Consider the following 23,342-nt stretch of genomic DNA (forward strand, 5'->3'; position numbering starts at 1 on the left):
AGCAGAGTCCTGACCCCAATCCCCCGTTCCAGGGCTAGACCTTTGCCATGTTGCAGGTCTGTGTGATGTGCTGCCCAAGGTTCAATATCTGCTCTTCACCCTCCCTGCAGTCTTGCTGTGTGCAATCAGCATCATGGAGAGTGTGCTAATGCACAGTCTTAAATGTAGGGGACAGTGGTACCAGGTGCTTCCCTCAGTACTGAGCATCCAGTTGGCCCATCCTGCAGAAGTTGTGTAACAACTTCATATCCCAAGGGCTCATTGCTCAGATGTCACTTCTCACCTCTGCTAATGCTTCAATCTTTTCCCCTTTCCTAGGTGCAACTCTAAGATGAAACCCTCAGCTGGACAAGGTGTAAGGCTGGCATACCTCCTCCTGAGTTTGGCTCCTCTCTGCCTTCCCACCCCACTCTGGAAGGACCGGGACTCCCTAATGCAGGAGGAGAAAGCCCGACAGACAGGGGGCAACTTGGTGCTGAGTAGGCAGGAAGAGCAGCTCAGTGCAAAGCTCGTAAACCTCAAGAAGAAGGAAGTTGCAACAGCCACAACCGCGGGACAGTTTCCTCCAAGCATGCACTTCTTCCGGGCCAAAAGCCTCATTGATCAGAGCGTGATGTTCAGCATCTTAAAGCGCATGCCTAAAGGTAGGCCTGGCCTAAGGATTGCTCATCTTACCCATCCTTGTCTCACCTTCTGCTTTCTGTGGCTGAGCCAAGGCAAAGCATGAGATGCGCGAGGCAATCTTATGAGAGCTGTAAGTCGTGCTCCCTGGGTTCCAGGAAAAGCTCTGCCTCTGAGCTCAGGGACAAGGCAAGGGGAAAGAGGAAGAGGGGGATGGATTGGATGAATACACATTTCCAGGAATTGTGGCATTTGGTTTAACTTACAATATGGATCCTTCAGCCTTTCAAGAGTGAAGAAAGGGCAGAGGAAGCACAGACAACAAGACATAACATCCACATTTGCTCAGCATGTTCCAGCCAGGGCCTTTCTTTTCCCCACATACACATTTCACGGATGTGCTACCAACCTTGACTTATTCCACAGCTTAGCCAAAAGTGCTGTATCTCCCAAAAAGACTTTCTGAGGGTGGTTCTGCAGCAGACCTGGAAAGTCGGGGGCACTAGAGGAGGAAGGGGCTACCTCCAGCACTGCAAGTTTCTTTGCTTGTTGTATACAAATCAAAGCCTGAGTACTTCCAGCACTTAAAGTAGGCTTGTAAAAGGAAGAGAGAGCAACTTTTTACGTGGGTGGATAGTGACAGGACAAGGGAGAACAGTATCAAACTAGAAGAGTAGAGACTTAGATGTTAGAAAAAAAGTCTTTACTCAGAGGGTAGTGAGGCACTGGAACAGCTTGCCCAGAGAGTTGTGAATGCCCCATGCCTGGAAGTGTTCAAGGTCAGGTTGGATGGGGCCTTAAGCAACCTTCAGCACTTCTCCCTCCCAGTTTCTGCTGTGGGATGCAGATCCCTGTCTTGCAGCATCCTAATCTATTACCGTAAATGATTACTATGCCAGAAATGTCATTATCCTTTCATTGCCAAATTGAACACTAGAAAGAATTTAAAAGTACCCCTCCTCTTCACCTCCAGTGGGGTATCATTGATACCAAGTTGGAACCAAAACAGTTAACACTTTTCAACACAGGAGATATTAAAATGGGTTCTTGGAATCTTTGCAAGAGCCATAAGGTTTTAGGGCCAAGATCACATCTTTGTAGCTGTTTGAGTAGGATCTAATCTTGATAAGAGCCCCTGGGAGTTCCTGTTGTTTCAAGCACTATTGTCAGTTCTGCTGCTGTTCACATAGGAAAGAAGGTGACATTGCCAGCGAGAGGAGGGTCAGATCTAGACAGCTGCAGCATGGCCATTCTGTCACACTGGCTCTGCTGACAGCAGCAACCACAGTTCCTGAGCATCTTAACAGCCAGTCCCTCTGTCTGCACTGGGAGGTTATACACATTACAGTCTATATTAGATTAGTCCACTATAAATTTTAGTCTTGAACTTTGTCTAATGCCAAATACGTACCAGTCTTCTGTCTTGTTCTTGCTATTCATGTTCTCCCTTTACCCCTAAGGCCATCAAAGCTATTCTAACTATGAGGTCTCCCCTAGACTAATAAAACACATATCTAAGACTTCAGCTCTCACAGTATCTTCCCTTTACAAAGGTGAAGTTTAGTTCAAGCACCAATGGCCTAAGGAGTCTCTGCAAAAGGAGATATTTCAGCCCAATGAAACGATGAGGAAGGTGAGCATACAGACGATGCCTCCTGTGCCAGGAAGGCTGGCAGTTGCCAGCAAACTGCACAATAACAGAGTGTCCCAGAGGCCCTTTGTGTTGGCCAGCAGCAGCTGTACAATATAAGTGAGTATGCTTTTGGTAAGGCATAGCAGTAGATTGTACTTCTGCATCTGAGTGCAATTCCCCACTGTATCATGGTCTGGGATTTTGGTGTATGCCAGAGTTTCAGAGAGCTGAAAGAAGAGCCACAGACTGGCTGCAAAAATTGAAGCTGGGATTCAAACAGCTTAGATACAGAGCTTTGCTTCAGCTAGCATGCCTTGTAAACTGCTGCCTACTGTGTGAGTTCCTCTTTAAATCAGTGGGGCCTGAGCCAGCTCACAGCAAAGTCTGTCTGAAAGACCTTTAATAACTCGGAGCATTTTCCATCCCAGTGGAGAAGCAGAGCTCCCTATTGATTTCCCCCCTCCCTGTGCTCCCAGGGAGTTGTCACGCTCTGCCTGCCCAGTGTTTGATGTGGAGGGGGCCACATCCCCTAGCCCGGGGGAGGCAGAGCAGCCGCACACTCTTTGCTGGGAGAGGTCACTCACAGCCATCTAGAAGCTTTTCCAGATGCCCCTGGATGGGCAAACTCAAACTATTATCACATCAAATCTCGGTTCCTTCTTCTCAGCTGCCTTGACTCATTATCAGGACGTACTTGTCCTCCCACCAGGTGCTGTCTTACACCTGCACGACTACGCCATGCTGAGTGTGGACTGGCTGGTGTACAATGCCTCCTACCTCCCCGACTGCTACATCTGCTTCACCCATGCGGGCACCGTCCGATTTCGCTTTTCCAAGCCGCATCCTCCTCACCCACTGCCAGCCCAGTGCTCCCAGTGGGTTTTGCTAGAGACTTACCGGAAACAGCTGCACAACGTGACCGAGTTTGACAGCAGGTGAGTGAAGAGGGGTTGTAAACCTGCTGATACTACATGGCAGCACTGTGTAGCCAGCAGGATTATTTTGGTCCAACTGTCCCATTCGCTTGCTGCTCTGGAAGTGGGGAACTCCATTTAGGACTGCTTACACAGAAAATGCAAATAGTGATATAAGAGGTTGAAGGCTACAGCACTAAGTGCACCACAGTTAGAGACCATGAAAACTGAAGTTTTCTGCGTGCACTCACTCTGGTCATTTGCAGAGACACGCTGAGGACAGTGGTTTAAGTAGATTTGTGTGACCTGCCCCCACCTCTCCTCAGCACCCAGGCTGGATGTGCTCCCGGCGTGGGACAGGGCTGCACAGTGCCTCATCCAGTGAGGTACCCAACAACTGGATGAGGAAAGCCAGGTAGCTGATGTACAGGCTCTCCCCAACAGCAGAAAAGGCATTTATAAAGTCATTGCCTTGATTTGGAGTAAGAAGTTGGGCAAACTACTTATGTTAATTACTGCACTAGCAAAAAAACCCCAAAGCAGCCCAAAATAAAACCCAACCCAACCTCCCCCTCCACACACCAACCTTGTTTTCTGCAGGCTGTCTTTGAAACACCACTGGCACCCACCACCCTGAAGCATGAGGCACTCATTCCCAACAGGACCCTCACTCAGGCAGCAGGAGCTGTGACTCACCATCCTGCCCTCAGACAAGGGGTTAGTCTCAGCCTGGGCACTGCCTGAGCCAACAAACCCCACTCAGGACCTCTGTCTGGTGGCACTCTTCCCTCCTCAACATCCTTCTGCTAACAGAGCTTCTCCCCTTACAGGCAAGGCCTCCTATAGCTGTCCAGGAGCTCACACCTCAAATGGCTCCCCAGAGCATCACTCACCCTCTTGTAAAAGCTTCTCTCCTTGCAGGCATCTCCTGCCTTAACTGCTGGCAGCCTATTATCAGTACACAAGGCATTAGTTGGCTGCTCAGCAGCCACCTACCATCTAATCACTTACAGGTGGCTGGGAATAGCCTGGCTCCCCCTCCCACTGAATCATATCTGCCCATCCAGGGGCCATTGATCCCTGGACAAAGCCTTGCCTAAAAGGCCAGGAGGAAGCATACAGTTCTTCATAGGGTGGGGGCTGGAGAGAGCACACTAAATAATGCATGAAGTCAGACACTGAGCGATGAGGACAAAGGAAAATATTGAGTAGACATCCATTCAGAGGGCACTGCTGTCCGTGGCACTCCCGGGGCTGGGGTCTGCTAGAAAAAAATAGTATGGGATGTCATGTGATGAAAGAGTATCGCCATGCCAACACACAAGGAGAGGCTGGATTAAGGTGACACAGATGACCCTAATTACAGCATTTCCTAAGTGAAACTTGGTATGGTTTACTGTAGTGCCTCCCTCTTTAGGGAGGTTTTTTGTTCTTAAATAGAGACCTTTTAACTCTTAGGGAGCTGGTGTCCCCTCCACTTGGAAGCTGTCTGATCTTTGTTCCCTACAGATCTGGAAAGGAGGTCAGGTTGGGAAGCTGAGGAGCTGCCAGACCTTTGGCATGATATTGCCTTCCCTTCTCAACAACAGCAAGGGGCAGGGCAGAGGAATCTGACTCTCCAGACTATCACCCACTCTCCCTCTCTTACAGAGGTACAGAAGGGAAGCAGAAAGTAATGCCAGACCCCAGACTCTTGACCTTGTATATCCTGAAGCTCAACTGCCCTGACACATCATGGACAAAATAAGATCTAGTGAGAAGTCACTTATCTATGTCTTCCAAAGAGAAAACTGGTTCCCCATTAGCTCCCTTCCACTTCTACAGGGAACGATGAGGAGGGAAAGATGACAGCACCAGCTCTTTTCAACCCCACCAGGAGACTCATAAATAATGTGCAAGAGATTGGATTTTGAAACAGCTTCACTTCCTTAGAGCCCAGGCAATTGCACTGGGTATTTAGAACTGTCTCAGGAGCAACCCTTAGTTGTATTTGTTTTCAGTTGTATTTCCGCCTCTGTCTGGTTGAGGCTTGAGGCCCAGGCATCCTATGCACCTAGGAGACTGGAGCTGTGTATTATTTGGTTACCTCTGTTCCTGTTTGGAAACATGACTTGTTTTCAGAGGCAGTATTAGCACATTCCTCTTCTTTTGTGTTAGTTGTCTGTCTAGTAGTCACAAGTCAGAGCAGGACTTCAGCGTGTCAGGCACTGCACAGGAATACGAGACAGACCCTGCTGAAGGGGTCTCCCCAAATGTGGAGGAGAAACTGAGTCAGAGACCAATTAAGTGATTTTCCTCAGCAAACACATGCCAGAGCAAGTACAACTTTGGATCTCTCGCATCCTGGGTGCTCACTTATTCATTTGAGTAGGTTGTCCTTCATTTCTTGCCCTTCTGTGCTCATCACCACAAAATCACAGAGGAGTCATTGCGCATAATGTGCAAACACACGGACAAGAGCCATGTTGAGGCACTTCCCCTCCTATTTTCATCTAATCCCTGGGTACTAGTCTAGGGGTTAGGAATGTTTTTGGCCGTCTGGAAATAGGTCTCTAGCCAGGAATAGGCCCCAATCTGTTCTGCTTCTCAGTTTCTGGAAACTCTCCCAGTCTCTTGAACATGTGCATCCCAGGCTACCTCTTTCCTGCGCTCCTCTTTGCCCTTGAGCACTGACAAGCTGAGAGAAAGCAGATGTCAGAGGAAAGAACGGATGGACAGTTGGGTGGTTTCAAGGAAGTGTCAAGGGAATATGGCAGCAGGGAAAGGCTCTCGTGCAAGACAGAGTGGATCAGCAAATGTGAAGGGAATAATGGAAATGTTTTTGAGAAGCTGCACCTCCTTCATCTTCCAGCATTCCTTGACCTGGAAGGGGTGGGAGAAAGAGGTATCTGCATTACGTTTTTGCTGTTTGTGTTTTTAGGGACATATACATTTTTTTTTGTGTGTGTGTGTGTTTTGGAAGGAAGTGTTATTGCTTGTTTCCCTCAAGAGAAGGTCTAATCATTCCTATTCAAAACACACATGTCTCATGGGCCAAGACCCTGGAGTATTGTGTTACTGGTAAGCTTCCAAAAGGATGCTATTAGGAGAGCCAGGAGACCATGGGCCAGGAGACAGTGAAAGGAAGGGAATTTTGCTTTGAGACTTAAAAGAAAAAAAACAATCCTCACTTATTTTCTCCTCAGTCCTTTACGATACAGGAGAATGCCATTTTTTTTCCCCCTCAAGATGCAGCATAATGGCTACCATCTCTAAAGAAAGAGCATGCCCCTAGATATTTAGGGAAACAGCACTGACATTCCAGATATCTGTAAAATACCACCGCACACCCCCCGCCGGCAGCCCGAGGATTAAGGCCGTGCCCGGCAGCGCAGCTCCGCCGGCCCAGCGGAGCTCTCCATCACCAGGATGAAGTCATCTGTGAGGGAGCCGACACCGCGGCTGAGGCTGCGGGGACAACTCCCCTGGGCACCAGCGGCTACCCAGACCACCATCACCTTCCCCTCCATGTCCTCTGACTGCCTTATCTCACAGAAAAATAGGGCAGTGTGTGCATTATGGGGGGGGGGGGAAAGAGAGAATAAAAATCTGCTACAGAAACAAAGCACTCCACTCCCTCTACGAGTCTCCCCTTGGGGAGAAGAAGAGGGGATGAGAGAGGAAGAGAAAGCGAACGAACCACATGTGACAGATGTTAGTCACACTATTTAATGCACCACTGGAAGACATTTAGATACTACAGTGAGGAGAGGGGCATAATTACCCATCGAGAATAGAAAAAGAAGCAGGAAAAGGAATCCCTTTAAAAACAAGGCAACAACACCATTCTCTCCTTGCATTCTATAGCACAGGAAAGGAAAACTGAGGGAAAAAACAGGAAAAGAGAAAGCAAACCCACAGTTGAAAATAAATAATCCATAGCTGGTCATTTTAGCTGTACCCCTTTGGGCATATCCATTGCAATAGCATTGTTTGGTGCATATATGACATGACATGGAAGGCTATTTGTAGTCTGCACCTGATCACTGGCAAAGGCCCATTCCAGAAAAGAAGGAAAAGATGCATTTATGAAGTTTTACTTCATCTGCATGAGCTACTGATGGCAAAAGCCCCTGAACCCTTAGGAGATTATATGGTTATCAGGGATGGATAACTATTATGCAATAAATCTTCAACAGTTGTAGGGATCAATAATCAGTCTCAAAGGGAAGGGGATTATAAAGAAAAGTACAGTTTGATTTATGTGCCTTTAGGAGCAGGGTGGTGTGGGGATTTATTGCTGTTTCTAGCCCAAGAGCACAGGCTAAGTAAACAAGCACAAGTTTGTACAGCTAGATTTAAAGGCAGGGAGCGGAGCCCTGTGCCCGTTCATTGCTGGAGGAGCCGAGTTCTCACAGGACAAGGGGAGAAAGTGGTGGGAGCCCGACTAACCACCCATCCTTATCTGAAACGAAGCTGCACGGAGTGGCGAGAACGGGCTTGCACGGCCTTTTGATCCACGGGGAGGTTTTTCCCTCAGTGCTTGCAGGGCCGGTGGGAACAGCCCCACTCGGCTCTTGGCTCCAGGCAGGTGCTCTCCGCTGGCGTGCGGAGCTGGAGGGGAGCTGCCCTTCAACCAGGAGGGAAGTGGAAAAGTCTCTTTTCCCCAGCTCTTCCCAAACAAAACTTCCTCTCCCCTCCCTGACGAGCGGCAGCACACCCTTTCTGCCTGGCTGGCCTCCACTGCAGCTCGGGCAGCTGGATCAGCACCTCCAAGATGCTCCTGGCTCCTGCATTCCTGGTTTCTAGGGTGATGCTGCGGTGTCTCCCACTGCTGCATGCTCCCCGCTACCCACCCCTTCCATGGTCCAGCTCAGTCTCCTCTGGTTGCATGGATTACTGAACAGTAGCTGGGGTTGCCCAGTGTCCTGTGATAATGGCACCAAAGCCCCTATTGTAATGCATGGGAAGGCAGAGCCGAAGTTGCTGTGGAAACCTTAACTCTGAATTTTCCTGACTGTCGAGCATTTAAAATCTCATCCTTAACAGAGTATGAGCGTCTCTTTATGAACAGTTTTGCTTCTAAAATTGTTCCTGGCAAAGAAATTAACAGAGTGAGGAAGAAAGGAAACTGCAGCCCCTGGAAGAGCACCCTTAGAGAGTGAAACAGCAGGCAAATCCTGGGGGAATGGGCTCTGTTTTATGGGCATGATGGAGGGACTCCAAAGGCATATCTCTGTCCAGGATGTCTTAGTTTATGAGTTTGGACCAGATCACATTTTACATCTGTAGCGGGGGGTGGTGTTAATACAGAAGCGTCCTGGACGAAGATAATAAGACCACAAATCAAACCCACACCTCCCATATAACAGAGCAGAACACTGCATGAGGACGGAGGCCAAGACATCAAACACAGAACATTATTAAAGATCAGTAGCTGTTATTGAGGGGAAACAATATACTGGGATGAAAGCTGAAGCATGGCTGAAGGTATTTCTATCTGAACCTGCTTAGCCCCTGACACGAGATAAGCTCCAGGCCTGGCCTAGCTGGTGAGCCCACCCACCTGCAAGCAAACAGCTCTACAGTTTGCTGCAATGCCTTCCATTTTTCCACCCAGGAATGAAGTTAATCACCTCTATACTGCCATTTAGACTTTGCCCTGAGAAATTTATTATGAACTCCTCTTCAGGTGACCACCAGCTGTTGCCAGAGACAAAGCTTCAGGTGGGATGAAGGCTATCAGCTTGTCAGAGGATGGTGTTGTGGCACAGATGCTCACTCTGTCCTAAATGCAAGCTGTCACTCACAATTAGATAATCTTGCAATTACTGGCTCCCTTAAACTCTGCTTGATAACACTGCCCACCATCTCTCTGGATTTCTGAAGGAAGTTTATATGCCAGCTGAGTTTATGGAGGAAACAGTGGGAGTTTCCATCCCACTAAGGAAAAGCCAGGACCTTCTTGTCAGCTGAACAAGGTATCAGCTGACAAGATACCTTCAGGTACCTGAAGAAGGTATCAGCAAGGCAGGCAGGCAGGGTGTCAGGGTTGGTCCACTGGTGGGGGAAAATGATTTGTGATTCACAGCTGTTTTCCCCCAGCTTTTTTTAGATGGCATATTTTGACAACACGAAGGTACCAGGACAACTTATGAGCTCAATAAGCAGGTTGGTGGTGGCCCAGTACATGGCATCTCCTGGAGACTCAGTCTGCCTTTAGGTGGTGAACAGAGGGCCAAGTGTCATAACATTTTACATGCACTGAAAGTGCTTGGGGGAATGTGTTGTCTGCAGGAGTAATGTACATGCCTACTTTGGGAGTAAGGATACCCCTGGGCAGCAGAGTGCAATTCTTGTGATATAAAAGCACCATACTTGCTTTTGTAACCCCATTACTCCGATTTTGTCCTTGAAAAAGGGAGGGGCAGGTTTTGAACACCTAGTCTTACCCTGCTTACAGCTCAACACGTCTTGTATGACTTCTGTGCCAGCTATTATAACAGTAAATACAGGTGGCAGAAAAATGACCTGAATGCTTTCTAGTTGCACCAGTTGCTGTTACAACTGTTGTACTGCAGTGCCAACAGGCTCTGAGTTAGATTTTGGGCCCCTGTTGTGGCAGGAAGGGCTTTGCACCTTCTCTTGGTCCTGCCCAGGGAACATGTGCCTCCTTCAGCACAGCCACTGCCCTGCTGCTCCCCAGAGCATGAGAGAGGGAGAGTGTCATGTGCACAAAGCTTGGTCTCTGACAATGAAAGTCACACCTATCCTGGAGGAATCTATTTCCTCCTGTACCCAACACTCAGCTGCCAGCTGGTGGCTTTTTGCATGCTGAAAGCCAGTTGTCCTGTTTGTTCTCCTCATTCTTTCTCTTTTCCCTTCTCTACAGCTTGCTGAGAAACCTGACCCTGGTGACAGATGCCCCTGAGCAGGCCTACCCTTCTCAGGCTTTCATTTGGAAAAGATTTGAAGAAGTCTTTCTCATTGCCTCTGGACTTATCTGCTATGCACCTGTGTTCAAGGCCTATTTCTACCAGGGGCTGCTGGAGCTCTATGAAGATAACGTGCAATATGTCGAGATAAGAGCTATCCTGCCTGCAGTACGTATTTTTTGGCCTCTCTAGTATTCTTTTAAATCCTCATTTCTCCATAACTTTTCTCAAGCCCTATCTTGAATTTAGTTTTTGGATGTTTGCATACCTGCCCTTCTAAGGATGCTGGAAAACCTGGATCATATTCAAAGGTCTTTGTTGGAGATTTGCATAGGCAAGGGCTTGAAAGTGAGACATGCTTTGTTCTTAATGGCTAAGGGAGATACCTACTGTGGCATCAGCACAAAACTGCATTGTACAGTCTGACTGGGAGCTGTGTCAAAATCTTGCTTATTGGGAAGATGTATCTCAGCTTTGTCTGCACCAGAATCACCTGTTCTATGGCAGCTATTCTCGAAAATTTTCCTGTCTGGCATACAGACTCATTCTGGGATAGTTATGTTATTTTAAATCCTCAGCTTATTTCAGAATGATTTCTCTGAATAGGCTCAATAAATTGGCAAAGCACTGTCTTGCACAGTTTGCAGACAAGCTAAAATTTTGGCTATGTATTTGAAGCATGAACTGCTCCTTTCATTGCCCCTAACACTAAAATCTGCTGGAAATGGTTTAGGCCATTCTCCCTGTGTGTCACCCAGAGCTGGTCAGAATATCTTACAAAGCCACTCTGCCCTAATGCCTTCCCAAGCAGCAGCAGACCACACCACTGTTCTTTGGCTGTGTAACAGTTCCCACTTTCCCAGTGAAAATTTCGACACTGCAGGCACACCTTTCGCATACAATCCTCCAGCCCAGCTCCAAGAGGGGTAGCGTGGAGTTGGGAGTTCTGTCAGAGGGGAAAATGCCTTACCAAAGCAAACAAATCAGGGCTGCTGCTCCTCACTACACCACCTACCTCCATGTTCTTAACTGTCCATTACAACAGGAATGAAGCTGCTGTACAAGGTTCATCCAGAAGCATCTGAAGGACCAGGAGGTGGTGGTGGGTTGTGCTTGGGAATGCAGGTATCAGTTTGCTGCTGGTGCCACGGCATCCAGTGGATTCAGTAGCCATGCTGATGTCCTGCTGGTGGCTTAACTCCTTAATGTGCCTGCCAGCATCTTCCATAAATCCCTGCCCTTGCATGCAATGGCTGGGGGGTTCCAGCCAGCTGCAGATGAATGTCTGTGCCCTGGCAACCACCTCTGCTGTCGGGCAGGCCTCCACAGCCACCCCCACCAGCACACAGGCAGGTGCTGTGACAAATTTGGAGGCTGATCTGGCTTTGTCCCAACAGCTGGGGAGCAGGGCTGCTGACCCTGCCCTGTTGAGGCTTGGGCTGGCCCCATAGCAAGACAGGGCTCGGTGTCAGGGCTTCAGGCTGCCACTCAGTCGTGTCTGAGATGAGAAGAGTGTTTTGACAAGGTTAAAAAAAAAAAGGAGGGGGAGAAGACCATAAAGCTTACGTGTATCTTACTTTGCTGAGGGTTGTCATAAGGCAGTTGCTCTGAACTCAGTCACCATCTGTCTTCAGGGTACCTCAAAAGAGAAAATAACAGCAATGTCAAAATGCCTGTGCTGTGAGACAGCGCAAGCACTGGCATCCCCCCAGGTCACACATGTTTCTGGGCCTGACTGGAAAATACCCTGCCTTTACCATCAGCCCTTAGACACGGTTGTAAAGTCTTTTGAAGGGAGGCTTGGCAGGGAAGATTTGCTTCCCATCCAGCTCCTAATGCTGGCTGCCGACGTGGGAGCCTCCAGAGCCCCGGGGCTTGCTCACACCCAGCAGCTCGGTGTGCTGTGAGGTACAGGCAGGCTGCCTGCAGCCCAGGTACCACAGTGAGGGATGCCAGGAGCTGCAACTGCCCTGGACTGGAGTGCAGCGTGGGCAGGGAAGGGACAGCCAGGCTGAAGCTGGGATGAGAGGGAAGGGAAACACTTTGCTGTTTTAGTCAAGGTGAGCAGGGTGTGACAGGAATAACAAGATGCTCGTGTGGCTGGAGATCCTCTACAAGGCTTGGACAACAGCACTGACACTGCAAAACCTCTCCTTGCAGCAAAGCCTGCCAGAAGCGGCCCCTGAAGAAAAGTAAATGAACGCTGGGATTAAGTGTGAAATGGCAAACATTGTGGAAAAGCCCCCCAAGCCCAGCTGTGTTTGCAGATTCAGCTGTGTAAAGTCTCACATTCCCATGGGCTGCAGCTGGGGAAGAGTTCCCTCTGAGCATCTGCAGCTGCCCCACGGCTGCTGGTGCCTACAAGGGGGTCAGCACAGCGCGGGGGCTTAGTGAGGCTCATCACTGCAAGGGGCAGCATCAGGCAGAAGTAAAACGGTGGAGAGGAGCAGCTGAGGGGTGGAGGAAAAGGGTGAAAGAGAAAAGAATGGTGAGAAGAAAACGGAGGGATTCAGCCACCGTTGAGTGAGCAACTCCAGGCAGGGCTTTTGTGCGTTAGTATTACTGGGGGTATTCAGTGCCTACACCCCCGATGAAATCAGGGCAAAAGCCCTGGGTACAGCCTTGGTAGTGAGGAATCCCCAGAGTAAGCTGATGAAACAGAGTATGCCAAAAGAATTATTCTTCCCAGTTTGCTGCCAGAGAACTGAGAAGGCATGGGAAGACTAAATGACCCTCTCAAGGTCATGGAGCGAACCTCTGGCAAAGGGGAGCAGAAGCCCAGCCCAGCTGGTAGCTTATGGAACTCGGCCCTCGCATGCCTTGGGGCTGCCTTGGCTGACAGGCTGCCACCGCAAGGCACAGAGTGTGTGAGCCGCCAGACGGCTGGACAAAACACTCCAGCATTTGATACAGACGTGAGTAAGAGGTCATGGTCTCCTCTGGGTACTCAAGGGCACTTGCTTGCCGTGTCTGAACATGGAGAAACTTGTTTCTTATATCACATAGGAGGGAGGAAAACCATTCCTTGGTTCTTGCCTGCTGGTAAAGGCTTCAAGAAGAAAATATTCTGCACAGATTTAGCTGGGTTTTTTTTTTCCTGCCCTGTTCCCAGGACTATAACACATTGTTTCTTCCAAGGTTTTCTTCAGTTCATTTCTCCCACCTTCCAGTAAAACATCTCTTCTAACTACTGCTTGTGATGTGCTTTTCATCCTGCAGGTGTATGAACTGGATGGCACCCGGCACAATAAATCATGGTCTGTGGCAACCTATCGGGAAGTGACCAGGCAGTTTGTGAAGGAGCACCCTGACTTTGTTGGAGCCAAGATTATATTTACAGCACACAGGTAGACAGAGGCTGTGCAGGGCTAAGAGTGGCCCTGCGTGGCCGGCTGTGCTGGGAGGGAGGGGGCCAGGCCAGGAGAAGCAGTGCTGAAGTGCCACAGTTGGTTAGCAATGTCCACGTGCGTTGTCAGACCCGGGGTGTTGACTCCCGAGGCATTCCCTGGCATGTGCAAAAGGCTGAGGGTGAGAAATCATCTATATAAGTCTGCGTACGTGCGAAGTGAGCAGGGTTAGCTCACGGTGTGCGCCAGAGGACGGGAGCCCGTGAGCCCTGGGTGTGGGAACGAGCAAGGGAAGGGCTGCTTGTGTGTGTGTCCAAGCCGTGCGTGCTCCCTTCCCGAGCCTGGACACACTCCCGGGCTCTGCAGGAACCGAAGCAGCGACAGCAGTGCCCGAGTATGGGCACTTGGTGCTGCAAAGGCCCCCGTGGGACCCTGCAGACGCTGCTCTCCCGGCAGCCTTTGTACGGTATGTTCGTGCTGCTGCTCGCAGGCGGGCACGAGGCTGTTCTCCAAGTCAGCCGGATGCCACGAAGTCATGTGAGGTGATCCTGAGCAAACAGAGCAGACCTCTCAGCAGCATTTACTCGCTCTGGTTCAGCACGGTGCCGTTTCCAGCTCAGAGCTGGCTTGTCTTTGGACAGCTTGGATATGGACACAGTGTGTCTGCAAAACGAGCCGAGATGTTAAAGTCTGATAGGGCTGGAACAAACCCAAATTTAAAACTCTCTTGAAATGCAGTCAGTGTCTCACCTCCCAAGAAAACAGTCGAGAGGGGAAAAAAATTAAACATTTTCTCTCCATGCTGTTGTGTTCCCTGCTTGGTGGATGTGAAAGCCAGTGAGTCAGACAGGCATGCCTCAACTCAAGTGACAGCAGGGTCTAGCCAGGCATTTCCTGGTCATTCAGGGGCTTCCTTTCATAATATCAATTTTCTGCTGCTGTTACTCTGGAGACCTGAAGCTGGTTGTCAGATTCGGGAGCAACTTGCATTTTGAAAATACCCCTAGGGGCCCCATTTCACAAGTCAAACCCAAAGAAGGCGGGCCCATGGGAGTGAGCCTCTGCACTGCTTTCTCTCTCTTACTCTTTAGGATGCTGAATGTTTCCCAGATTAAAGAAGCCATCGTCACTGCCATGGCACTCAGAGCCCAATTCCCAGACACCCTGGCAGGCTTCGACCTGGTAACCGTGTTTCTTCTGTGGCTTCACATTAACCCCTAGTGATATAACTACCTATATGATATGGCATATGTTGTATACCAGAGGCAGAACCTCTGCTGCTGTACTGAAATCAGTGTTAATGGATTTCAAATCCTCCAGCTAAGGATTTTGTTCAGGGTAATTGGCAAAATCCCCTGAAAGAATCGGCTCCCCACCCCACAGCATTGCAATTTCTGTACAGCTGGCGCCTCAGTGATATATAGCTGTTATTCCCACTGTCTTCCCAAGTGTGTTCAAAAATACCTTTCTTTTTTCCTCTAGGTTGGTGATGAGGATGAAGGTCATTCTTTATGGGACCTGAAGGATGCCCTGACCATCCCGTATTCCATGGGGGTCAGCTTGCCATACTTTTTCCATGCTGGCGAGACTGGTAAGCATGAGGCCTGTTATTGCTTACAGAGGCAAGACTGAAATCTTGCAAAGCACAGAAGAAGCAAGCCTGGATGTATCAAGATGATGTGTGTGTATACATGTGTACATAATCAGTTTTCCTTATGCTTCTCCCCATGTCAGCCTGTTGCTGTAGCATTCCTACAGGACCACTCCCTTACCTACTCCCTGCTTTTGACTGCAGGTTGCTCAGTGTCTTTGACATGGAGTCATGCTGTGAGAGTTATTGCTGGTAGCCATTTCCTTCTTGGAGCAGCACTCACCTCCCATTCATAGTGGCAGGAGAATTCCTGAGCCATTATTTTACATTTTAAGGTGAAGAAATATCTGAGCCAGCCTTGAGTCTTAACTGAATATGCTCATCAAAGTAACCAATGTACCCTTCATTTCATTAGTGGGGCAATGTGTATTATTCAGTCAGTATGGGTGGGATTTATTCTAACCATGCATGACAGTTGTGTCTAACTTGTGCATTATGTGTATTGCTTGTTGACATCTACAGAGAAGGGGTCTACTTCTGAACTAGTTTCTCTGGGCTCCTTTTGTAGCCACGGGCAGTAACAAGCTCTTCTAAGGCACAGTACATCTCACCCTGTTGCACAGGCTACTCCCCACAAATTATTGCTTCTCTCCATTGACAATGAATGGAGACCAGCATGATTAGCTTAAGAGCAGCACTGTGGACATCTAAAGCCAGGTGAAATGAATGGATATCTCTGTGCTGAGCAATATCCTGGGCAGAATTCAATCCATGTTGTGCTGAAAATGCGAGTGGAAACCCTCTTACCTCGCAACTGGGGCATCTATTAACAAAATCATCCAGCAGTTTGAGAAGACATACTTCCTCACAGCACTGCAGTGACTCTTACCTGTCTCTGCTCAGATTGGCAGGGCACCTCTGTAGACAATAACGTGCTGGATGCACTGCTCCTGAACACCAGCAGGATTGGCCACGGACTTGCTCTCATTAAACACCCAGTAGCCAAAAATTTGTCTCTGAAGAGGGATATTCCTGTAGAAGTCTGTCCCATCTCCAACCAGGTATGTTGTTAAAAGCCTAGTTCTTGGGGCTGGGTCACTGGAATGGGGTTCATCACAGCAGTGGGGAGCAGCAGGGAGCTGGGGGGGCAGCTACAAGTTTTGATGCACACAGGCTGGCTGTTTCCCTTGCGCCACATTACACTGCAGTTTGCTACATAGACACACACTGTGAATATATATAAGGCTTGTAATACCAGTCAGCAAAAAAAATCATTTATATTCCTACCCAGAGGAACTTGGGTAGGCAGTCCTCCCTAGTGGAGATGAGGCCCAGGGCCAGGGAGGTATCTAAAGAGACATAATGGAAAATACTTCAAAGCCAGGAGGGCCAGAGGCTGAGAAGCAGGGATTGTAACTGGAAGTCTCTTGGTTTTGTAGAATTCATAAGCAGCGGGAACTCTTCTGCAGCACATTAATGTGGTGCCCATTGTCCCCCGGGTGCAGCAGAAAGGATGCTCTGGGGTAGAGATGTACTGCTGTGAGCCTTAAGGGAGAGAACACTGATACCAGCTCCAGACGCCCTGAGCTAAGCATCATGGCAAGCATGTAACCAAAAGACTGTTCCTGAAATGCTCGCAGTCAAATCGTTATACATAAGCAGAAGTTATTCACCCCACTGGCCTTGACTTAGGCAATTCATTTAAGAAACTCATCTCCTGGAGGAGACAAGTTGGTCCCTCCCACAGCAGTTCAGAGCAGAATGCACTCTGAACAGCCCTCTGGAGGCTGTCCCTCCCGGGTGACTCCCTGCTGGCACAGGCAGCTGTGGCAGGTATCCGAACACGGCTACAGCAATAACCTGACGCGGTGTTGTCTCCACCCTTCCCACCGAGGTCCTGCTTCTGGTAGCTGACCTGCGGAGTCACCCTGCAGCTGACCTCATGGCTGAGGGGCATCCCATTGTGATCAGCCCCGATGATCCCCCTATCTTTGGAGCAAAGGGAGTCTCCTATGACTTCTACGAGGTGTTCATGGCCATCGGAGGGATGAATGCCGACCTGAGGACCTTAAAACAACTTGCGCTCAACTCCATAAAGTAAGTTCCTCACCTCTCTCATCTAGCCATAGTAATCATAAGGAGACTATCAGCTTGCTCCCCAGAAACCCGCCGTATAAGGGTTTTGGCCCCAGAGTCTCCTCTGCCACATGAACTGGGCTTCCATTAATCCAAAATCTCTGCTATGTGTCTTCTCCAAAGGCACAACACAGCGACCCCAGAGGCTCCTCTACCTGTGCTCTTCCTTTCTGTAACTCTGTGTCTCAGTTTATTCTTCCTTTTCCATCCTTTGTGAACTTGCCTCCAGCACCTGGTTCTGGGTATGGGAGAAATCTTGTCTTTGTATCACTTGTCTATTTCTGCCAAAATTTGACTTGCTGCAGTGTTTGCCGTGGCTCACCTGGGAAACACAGGAAAACAACCTACCAGCATTTAGTTTGAGTGCGTTTAAGGACTTTTTCTATTTATCTGGGCAGCTCTGAATGTCCCAGAATAGTTTGGATATGATGCCCAGGGTCTCCGTGCACATTCCTCAGTTGTTGCCTGTTTGCCAAATCCTGTGCCAATCCTCTAGGCAATCCCAAGTCCCTGCATGGCCAGGGAGACGACAAATACTCTGATTTCCTACCAATTTTGACCAAGCCCAGGGCACATCTGAAAGCAGCAGCAGTGCTGTCTCTTCTGTACTAGTCAGTGGTTGCTGCCCAACGAGTCTCCAGCTGATGCAGACTGAGCTGTTTGTCCTCATGGTGCAGGACTCAGTAGCTGCTGATGTGGCTGTGATGTGTCTTGTCCCAGCGTGAGATCAGCTGGCAGGAGCTCCAGGCTCTTTACACTGTGTCACTCTGAGGGGTGCAGGCATGTCCTGCAAGGGTTAACATGTTGCTGTTTCCTGCCTTTTCATTTTGGTGTTGATCTTGAAATAGCTGCCCCCTTGTCTCCTGTCTGACACTGACTTTTCTCCTCCTCACAGATACAGTGCCATGCTACCGGATGAGAAAGCCAAGGCCAAAGAGGTCTGGCAGAAAAAATGGGACCAATTTGTGGCTGACCTCTCTGATAGCTTTTTAAGGGAGCTTTAGAGAGTACAAGGCTCGTCTCAGAAGGCATTTGGCAAGCCAGAGTGATTGCTAGGAGGGAGACTGCTTCTTCCATGTGACCTGAGCAGATGAATGAACCTCGAAGTCTTACCTGGCAGTGGGCGACTCTGGTAAGCCAGGCTTAATGGGCTTAAAACTGAGAATGAGGTGAGCTGTTCTGTGAAAGTCATGGACTGGAGGTAAAAGGGAGCAGTGAGCCTTTGAAGCAACCACAAAAGACCGCCCCACTCGAAATAGTCAAAACAGTTAAAAATTGCCAATGACCAAATCCTGACATCCTTATTCAGGAAAAATATGCTTTCCAATTAGGGTTAGCAGGAGATTGGCAACATGAGGATCTCTGAATTTCGCCTTATCATTACAAAATGCAGACCTTGTCCGGAAACAGCTCAGACAAACATCCAACCATTTGGGCCACTGACCTTCAGGAGAGCAAGGACTGAAAATGACTCTCGTTACGTTTAACCCTGGGCCTGCTGCCAAAATAGCACTGCTAGGTCGAAGAACCAGTCATAGGTCTGATGTTTGCTATTTCAGGCTCTACCATGGCTGGAAACAAGCTGATGGAACTTGCTCGCAGAACATTTAAGCCTGGTTGCACAGTGATCATAATGCCAAAAAGAGGTGTCTGAGTTGCCAATAGCTTTTTTTACTGCAAAATCTTTTCCTGTCCTCTGGTCAAAAGGAAGCCAAAACACGTTTCATCTGAGGAAAAAACATCCTGGCTTCCCAGATCCAGCTTAATTAAAACTGTCCTCCCAGACAAGGCCATGTTAACACAGGCCTCTGCATTTATAGGAAACACCTTGTGATTTTAGGGGGTTCCACTACCAGTCTTTGTTGCCTAACTCAGAGTGCAAACGTATCCTTATCCAGCCTGTCAGGCAGATTTTTACCTTGGTGGAGAACTGCTCTCACACTGTGTATATCCGCAGTGCTCATTTGGACCTCTGTGACTTCCAGCTCTTTGGCAAAAAACAACTACACAATAAATAGTCTTTGGACAAGGGAATTCCCTTTCTTAGCATTACCAAAAATAACAGGAGGAGAACTAGTTGCAGAGAGGTTTAAAAAAAAAGAAATCCTAATCAGGATGCTAAAATAAATGCAGCAAAGTCATTCAGCACAGATACCCCAAACATGCAGCCAGGATCAAACAGCATTTCTCTTTGACTTCAGTACAGTTATGCTGGTTTGCATCAGCCAAGGGAGAATTGACAAAAATTCCTGCTGAAAGACAAGTCCCTCCTCTGAGCCACAGACTTGCAAGGACTGTTGTTTCCTGATCTGACCAGCTTGGGCAAATTGGCTCCTTTAGGCTTTCTGCTAATTGTCTCAAGCTGCCTGGCCATAGTGCTTATTTCCACTGACCTTGGTTGAAACACCTTAGCAGGAGGCAAATACACTTACTATAGAAGTGGATCAAGCTGCACAGCCCCTGCATCCCGTGTTAAATTGCCCACATTTCACAGGCTGCAACTTCATCTCTAGTTATCTCAGAGGAAAAAAAAACAAAACAACAAACACACTACAAACCCCCCACCACAGAAAAAAATAAAACCACAACAAAACACAGGTGTGTGCATTGCAGAAGCCAGCAACACAAACCAAAGAAAGCAAAAAGAGAGAACCCAGTCACACCCCTTGATAACGGGGAGGCTGCTGGGGGGGGGGGAATTAAGTGCCTCACATCCCCACCCCTTTTCAGCCACAGCTGCCTCTAGTCCAGCTTTCTCTGCCCACATTCCTCCACAACCTCCCTCAGAGCACCAGCAGATGCTTTTTGGCAGGCTGACCTTTCCTGGGCCTTGATGCAGCTTTGGTCCTGGAAGAAGCTTTACACCGGAGGAGGAGCCAGAGTAGAGCCACTTTCCCTCCTCCTCCATGGGTGTTGCATACAGAGCTCAGTCTAAAGTCCCCAAGGTAGGCTTTGGTCATGGCCAGGCTATAAATGCTGACTTGGGAAATGCCTTATTTGTAATGCTGCTGAGGAGAACTGCTGCAAGCAAGTGCAATGGCTACTAACCAATGACCCAAAGCCTCTGAGCAACCTGATCTTTCAGCATTGCTATATGTGGATGGACAAAGATCCTTATTTGCCACGAGCTGATTCTCCCTTAAATAAGCCTCTTTGCTGCCAAGGTGAAGCTAATCATTACAGAGCCATTGTGTGAGGAGGTGACTTCCTCAACACAGGTTGACCTAAGTCCCTTCCTTTACTATTACAGTAGAAAGCTTTCAGCTCTTCCTGCATGTGATGCCTTGAGGGCTCGAACTACTCTTTGGTTCTCCTCCCTCCTCATTACCTGCAATAGTTGCAGGGATAGATCCTAATTTGCCAAATGCCTGCTGGAATCAGTTTACCTGTTGTTGCCTTCCTAAGAAAAGCCTGTTGTGCACTTGGCCATTTACCTACTTTGCAGCCAAGTATCTGGAGCCACCAGTGAGTGATGCTGTTCAGGATTACAGCAGAAACAGGTTTCTACAGAAATCACAGGATTGTACAGGTCTGAGATGACTTTCAGATAAAGCCCTCAGAAAGGTGCAACAACTCTACAGGACTATGTCTGCATTTGTGACTAGCCTAGTGACTGCACTTCTGCTGAAGGGATCCATCTTAGCTTTGGGCAGAGAGAAGAAACTTTTCTGTCCTGGTCATATATGTATGTTTAAATGTGAACCTGAACCATATAGAGGGGTCTCACTCCAGTGGTGTGGCCTTCCTTGGATCCCTCCTTGAACAGGGCATTGCCATGTGTGGTGACTGGGGCTTCCCAAGAGTCCTCTGGCAGCAGATGGGCTTCAACCATATACGGGGCCTAAGCAAGTGTGAGAGGAGGGCCAGCCTGCTTTGCTGCTGGGGATCAACACTTCCTTGGAGTGGCCTTAGTTCTGAGAACGGTGCAAACTGAGAAACCCAAATTGCATCCTCACCTCTCTAACTCCAGGCACGCAAAGAAGGAGGGATTTAGGCTGGACCACAGCAGTTATAAAAGATCCATCTATTTGGCATCAAAGCTTTGGGTAAATTTGGCTGCAGGGCCCTCTTTCAAGGGTTTTACTGCCAGTCTATCCCCATACCTTGGCTCCCTGCTCACATTTGTTGGCAAACACATCACATATAATGCTTTCTTGCCTGTCGCTTTCAGAACATAGTCTATAATTAAATTTTTAAACCCATTTAAAATGTGGGGGTTATTTTTCCTTCCTTTTTTTTTTCTTCCCCCACCAAAAAGAACAGAGGATACCTGGATTTGATGTGAGGTTTTAATCTGGAACGTGCAGTGGAGGGGGATTTTTCACATCACTCAGCCTGGCATAGAGTTATCAGGGAGTCTGAAATGTCTTCACAGATGCATCCAGCTCAGGGCTGTGTCTTCATACAGAGACCACCTGACAGACACGATTTCCTTGTGCTACCTCTCTTCCCACAACAGTTTTGTACCATCTATGTGGTGGTTACAGCATGGGAAAGTAGAGGAACTACCGAAGGTCATTCACCCTCCTTTTAGCAGGGTTTTAATAGAGGAAAACAAGGAAAAGAGTAAATGCTATGTGATCACCCTATTCTTTCTGAATCTGGCAAGTGCCTTGTGGAGCACCAGGTAACTACATGGTACAACAACCTGAGGCTCTTTGCCCCAGATGCTGGTGGTGGGCATGGGAAGAAAGGAGTAGCCAGAGAACTTCAATATCTGGGATGAAAGAGGTGGAGACAGACACAAGGGTGATGGGAGGCTGAGTAGGGCAGACATAAAGAGGCAAAAAGAGCCCCCCCCCCTCGGTCTCCATCCAGACTCAGGAGCAAGGAATGAGAGTAGAAAATCCATGGGGGTTTCTGTGAGGGTTACTTCAAGCAGCCATAAGAATACATCAAGCCTTATGCTTGTTATCTCCCCCATTTGTCTCTCCCTGTGGCCTCTTCAGGTTCAATTTGTTTAAATGGGAGGTGGATGGAGCTTTGTTTGCAGCACACAGGTCTAGCAGTGTTTGCTGCAGAGCATCTTAGACTGCCTTTGGGGCAATTTAGAGAATGAAATGTTTGCCTCCTGGTCAATCACTGCCAGGAAATGGCTGATCCAGCACTACTGGTTGCTGTCAAAAATCATGCCAATAAAAACAGAGGAATAAAGTGAGTGGTTGAAAATGGAGATAGGCCCAAGCGAGCAGCTGGGTCTGTATGTCATGTGAGCCTCCATCACTGCAGTGGGACTACACAGATTCCACATGCTAAGCAAAGCCCTCTGGCCATAAAACACAGGGTTACAGATGCATTTTCCACCAGCTTCCAGTGCTCAGCCTGCTTCAAGGTTTTCTTCCTATATTAATCTCTGAATTAGCCTCTTCACAGGTAGCAGAAAGACATTTCTTTGGACAGAAACTTACAGTTCTAATTGGCTCAGTACTTAATTCCTTTCTTCCCAGGCTTGCAGCAGTTGCAATCACAGCAGGACTATCAAGTGTTTTCTGTGCACTGAGGGACAGGCAGGTGAAGGGTCTGACTCTCAATTCTTCTGGCTTGTCATTTTTATCAGGCTGTGTCCTCCCCCCTTGGTCATTACAGGATAAGAAAGGCATTTTACTGTATTTTCTCAACCTTTAGCTTGTCCATCATTTCATGAACAGGCTGCAGCAGGGAAAGAGAAGAGATAAACCGTGGGGGGAGGGTCGGTTCAGGCCATTAGAGCCTCTGCGGTAAGAAAAGAGATGGAAGGTGCATCTACTTTCGAGGGGGATGTTAGAAGGTCAGGAAGAGGGGGGTGATGACAGGGCTGTGAGTCCAGAGAAAACAGAGCTGCAAAGTTTACACAGGGACCCACGGGAGAAGGCTGTGGGCAACTGCCTGTTTTGCTTGTCTTCATAGTCAGCTATGAAAGGGGGTGGGATAAACATCTAAGCACGGTGTAGACAGGGGAAGAAGAGGGAGTCTCCTGTGGGCTGGTGTGAGAAGGGCAGACAGGCGATCCCTAGGGGTATCTGGGGATATGTCTGTTGCCAGATGTGGCCGCAGAAGAAATCACGAGGTCCATCCATGTATATGGCACGCAAAATGGGGAGCTCCTAGCAGAATCACAGAGAAAAGCCTCAACTCTTGAAGGGAAAATTACACAGCCGGGCATTTAGCACAGGGACGACGGGCTAAAGTCTGCCCGCGGTGCCGGGA

General features: G+C 48.6%; 1 protein-coding gene across 2 annotated transcripts in view; it reads left to right on the plus strand.

Moving 5' to 3' along the window:
• The window catches only part of ADA2 (adenosine deaminase 2), a 51,600-nt gene extending 30,235 nt beyond the window's left edge, over positions 1-21,365 (plus strand). For both annotated transcript variants that reach the window (XM_027726718.2, XM_039383230.1), the window contains 9 exons: positions 319-644; positions 2,964-3,189; positions 10,040-10,250; positions 13,302-13,429; positions 14,521-14,611; positions 14,912-15,020; positions 15,924-16,081; positions 16,915-17,117; positions 18,052-21,365. In XM_027726718.2, coding sequence (XP_027582519.1) covers positions 319-644; positions 2,964-3,189; positions 10,040-10,250; positions 13,302-13,429; positions 14,521-14,611; positions 14,912-15,020; positions 15,924-16,081; positions 16,915-17,117; positions 18,052-18,160 — 1,561 coding nt within the window. In that variant the 3' untranslated portion in view covers positions 18,161-21,365. The remainder of the gene's footprint in view (positions 1-318; positions 645-2,963; positions 3,190-10,039; positions 10,251-13,301; positions 13,430-14,520; positions 14,612-14,911; positions 15,021-15,923; positions 16,082-16,914; positions 17,118-18,051) is intronic.
• Positions 21,366-23,342: the final 1,977 nt, after the last annotated feature.

This window comes from Pipra filicauda, unplaced genomic scaffold (genome assembly GCF_003945595.2).
Source record: "Pipra filicauda isolate LSUMZ 115617 unplaced genomic scaffold, ASM394559v2 scaffold2_size9829703_pilon, whole genome shotgun sequence".
Classification (NCBI taxonomy): domain Eukaryota; kingdom Metazoa; phylum Chordata; class Aves; order Passeriformes; family Pipridae; genus Pipra; species Pipra filicauda.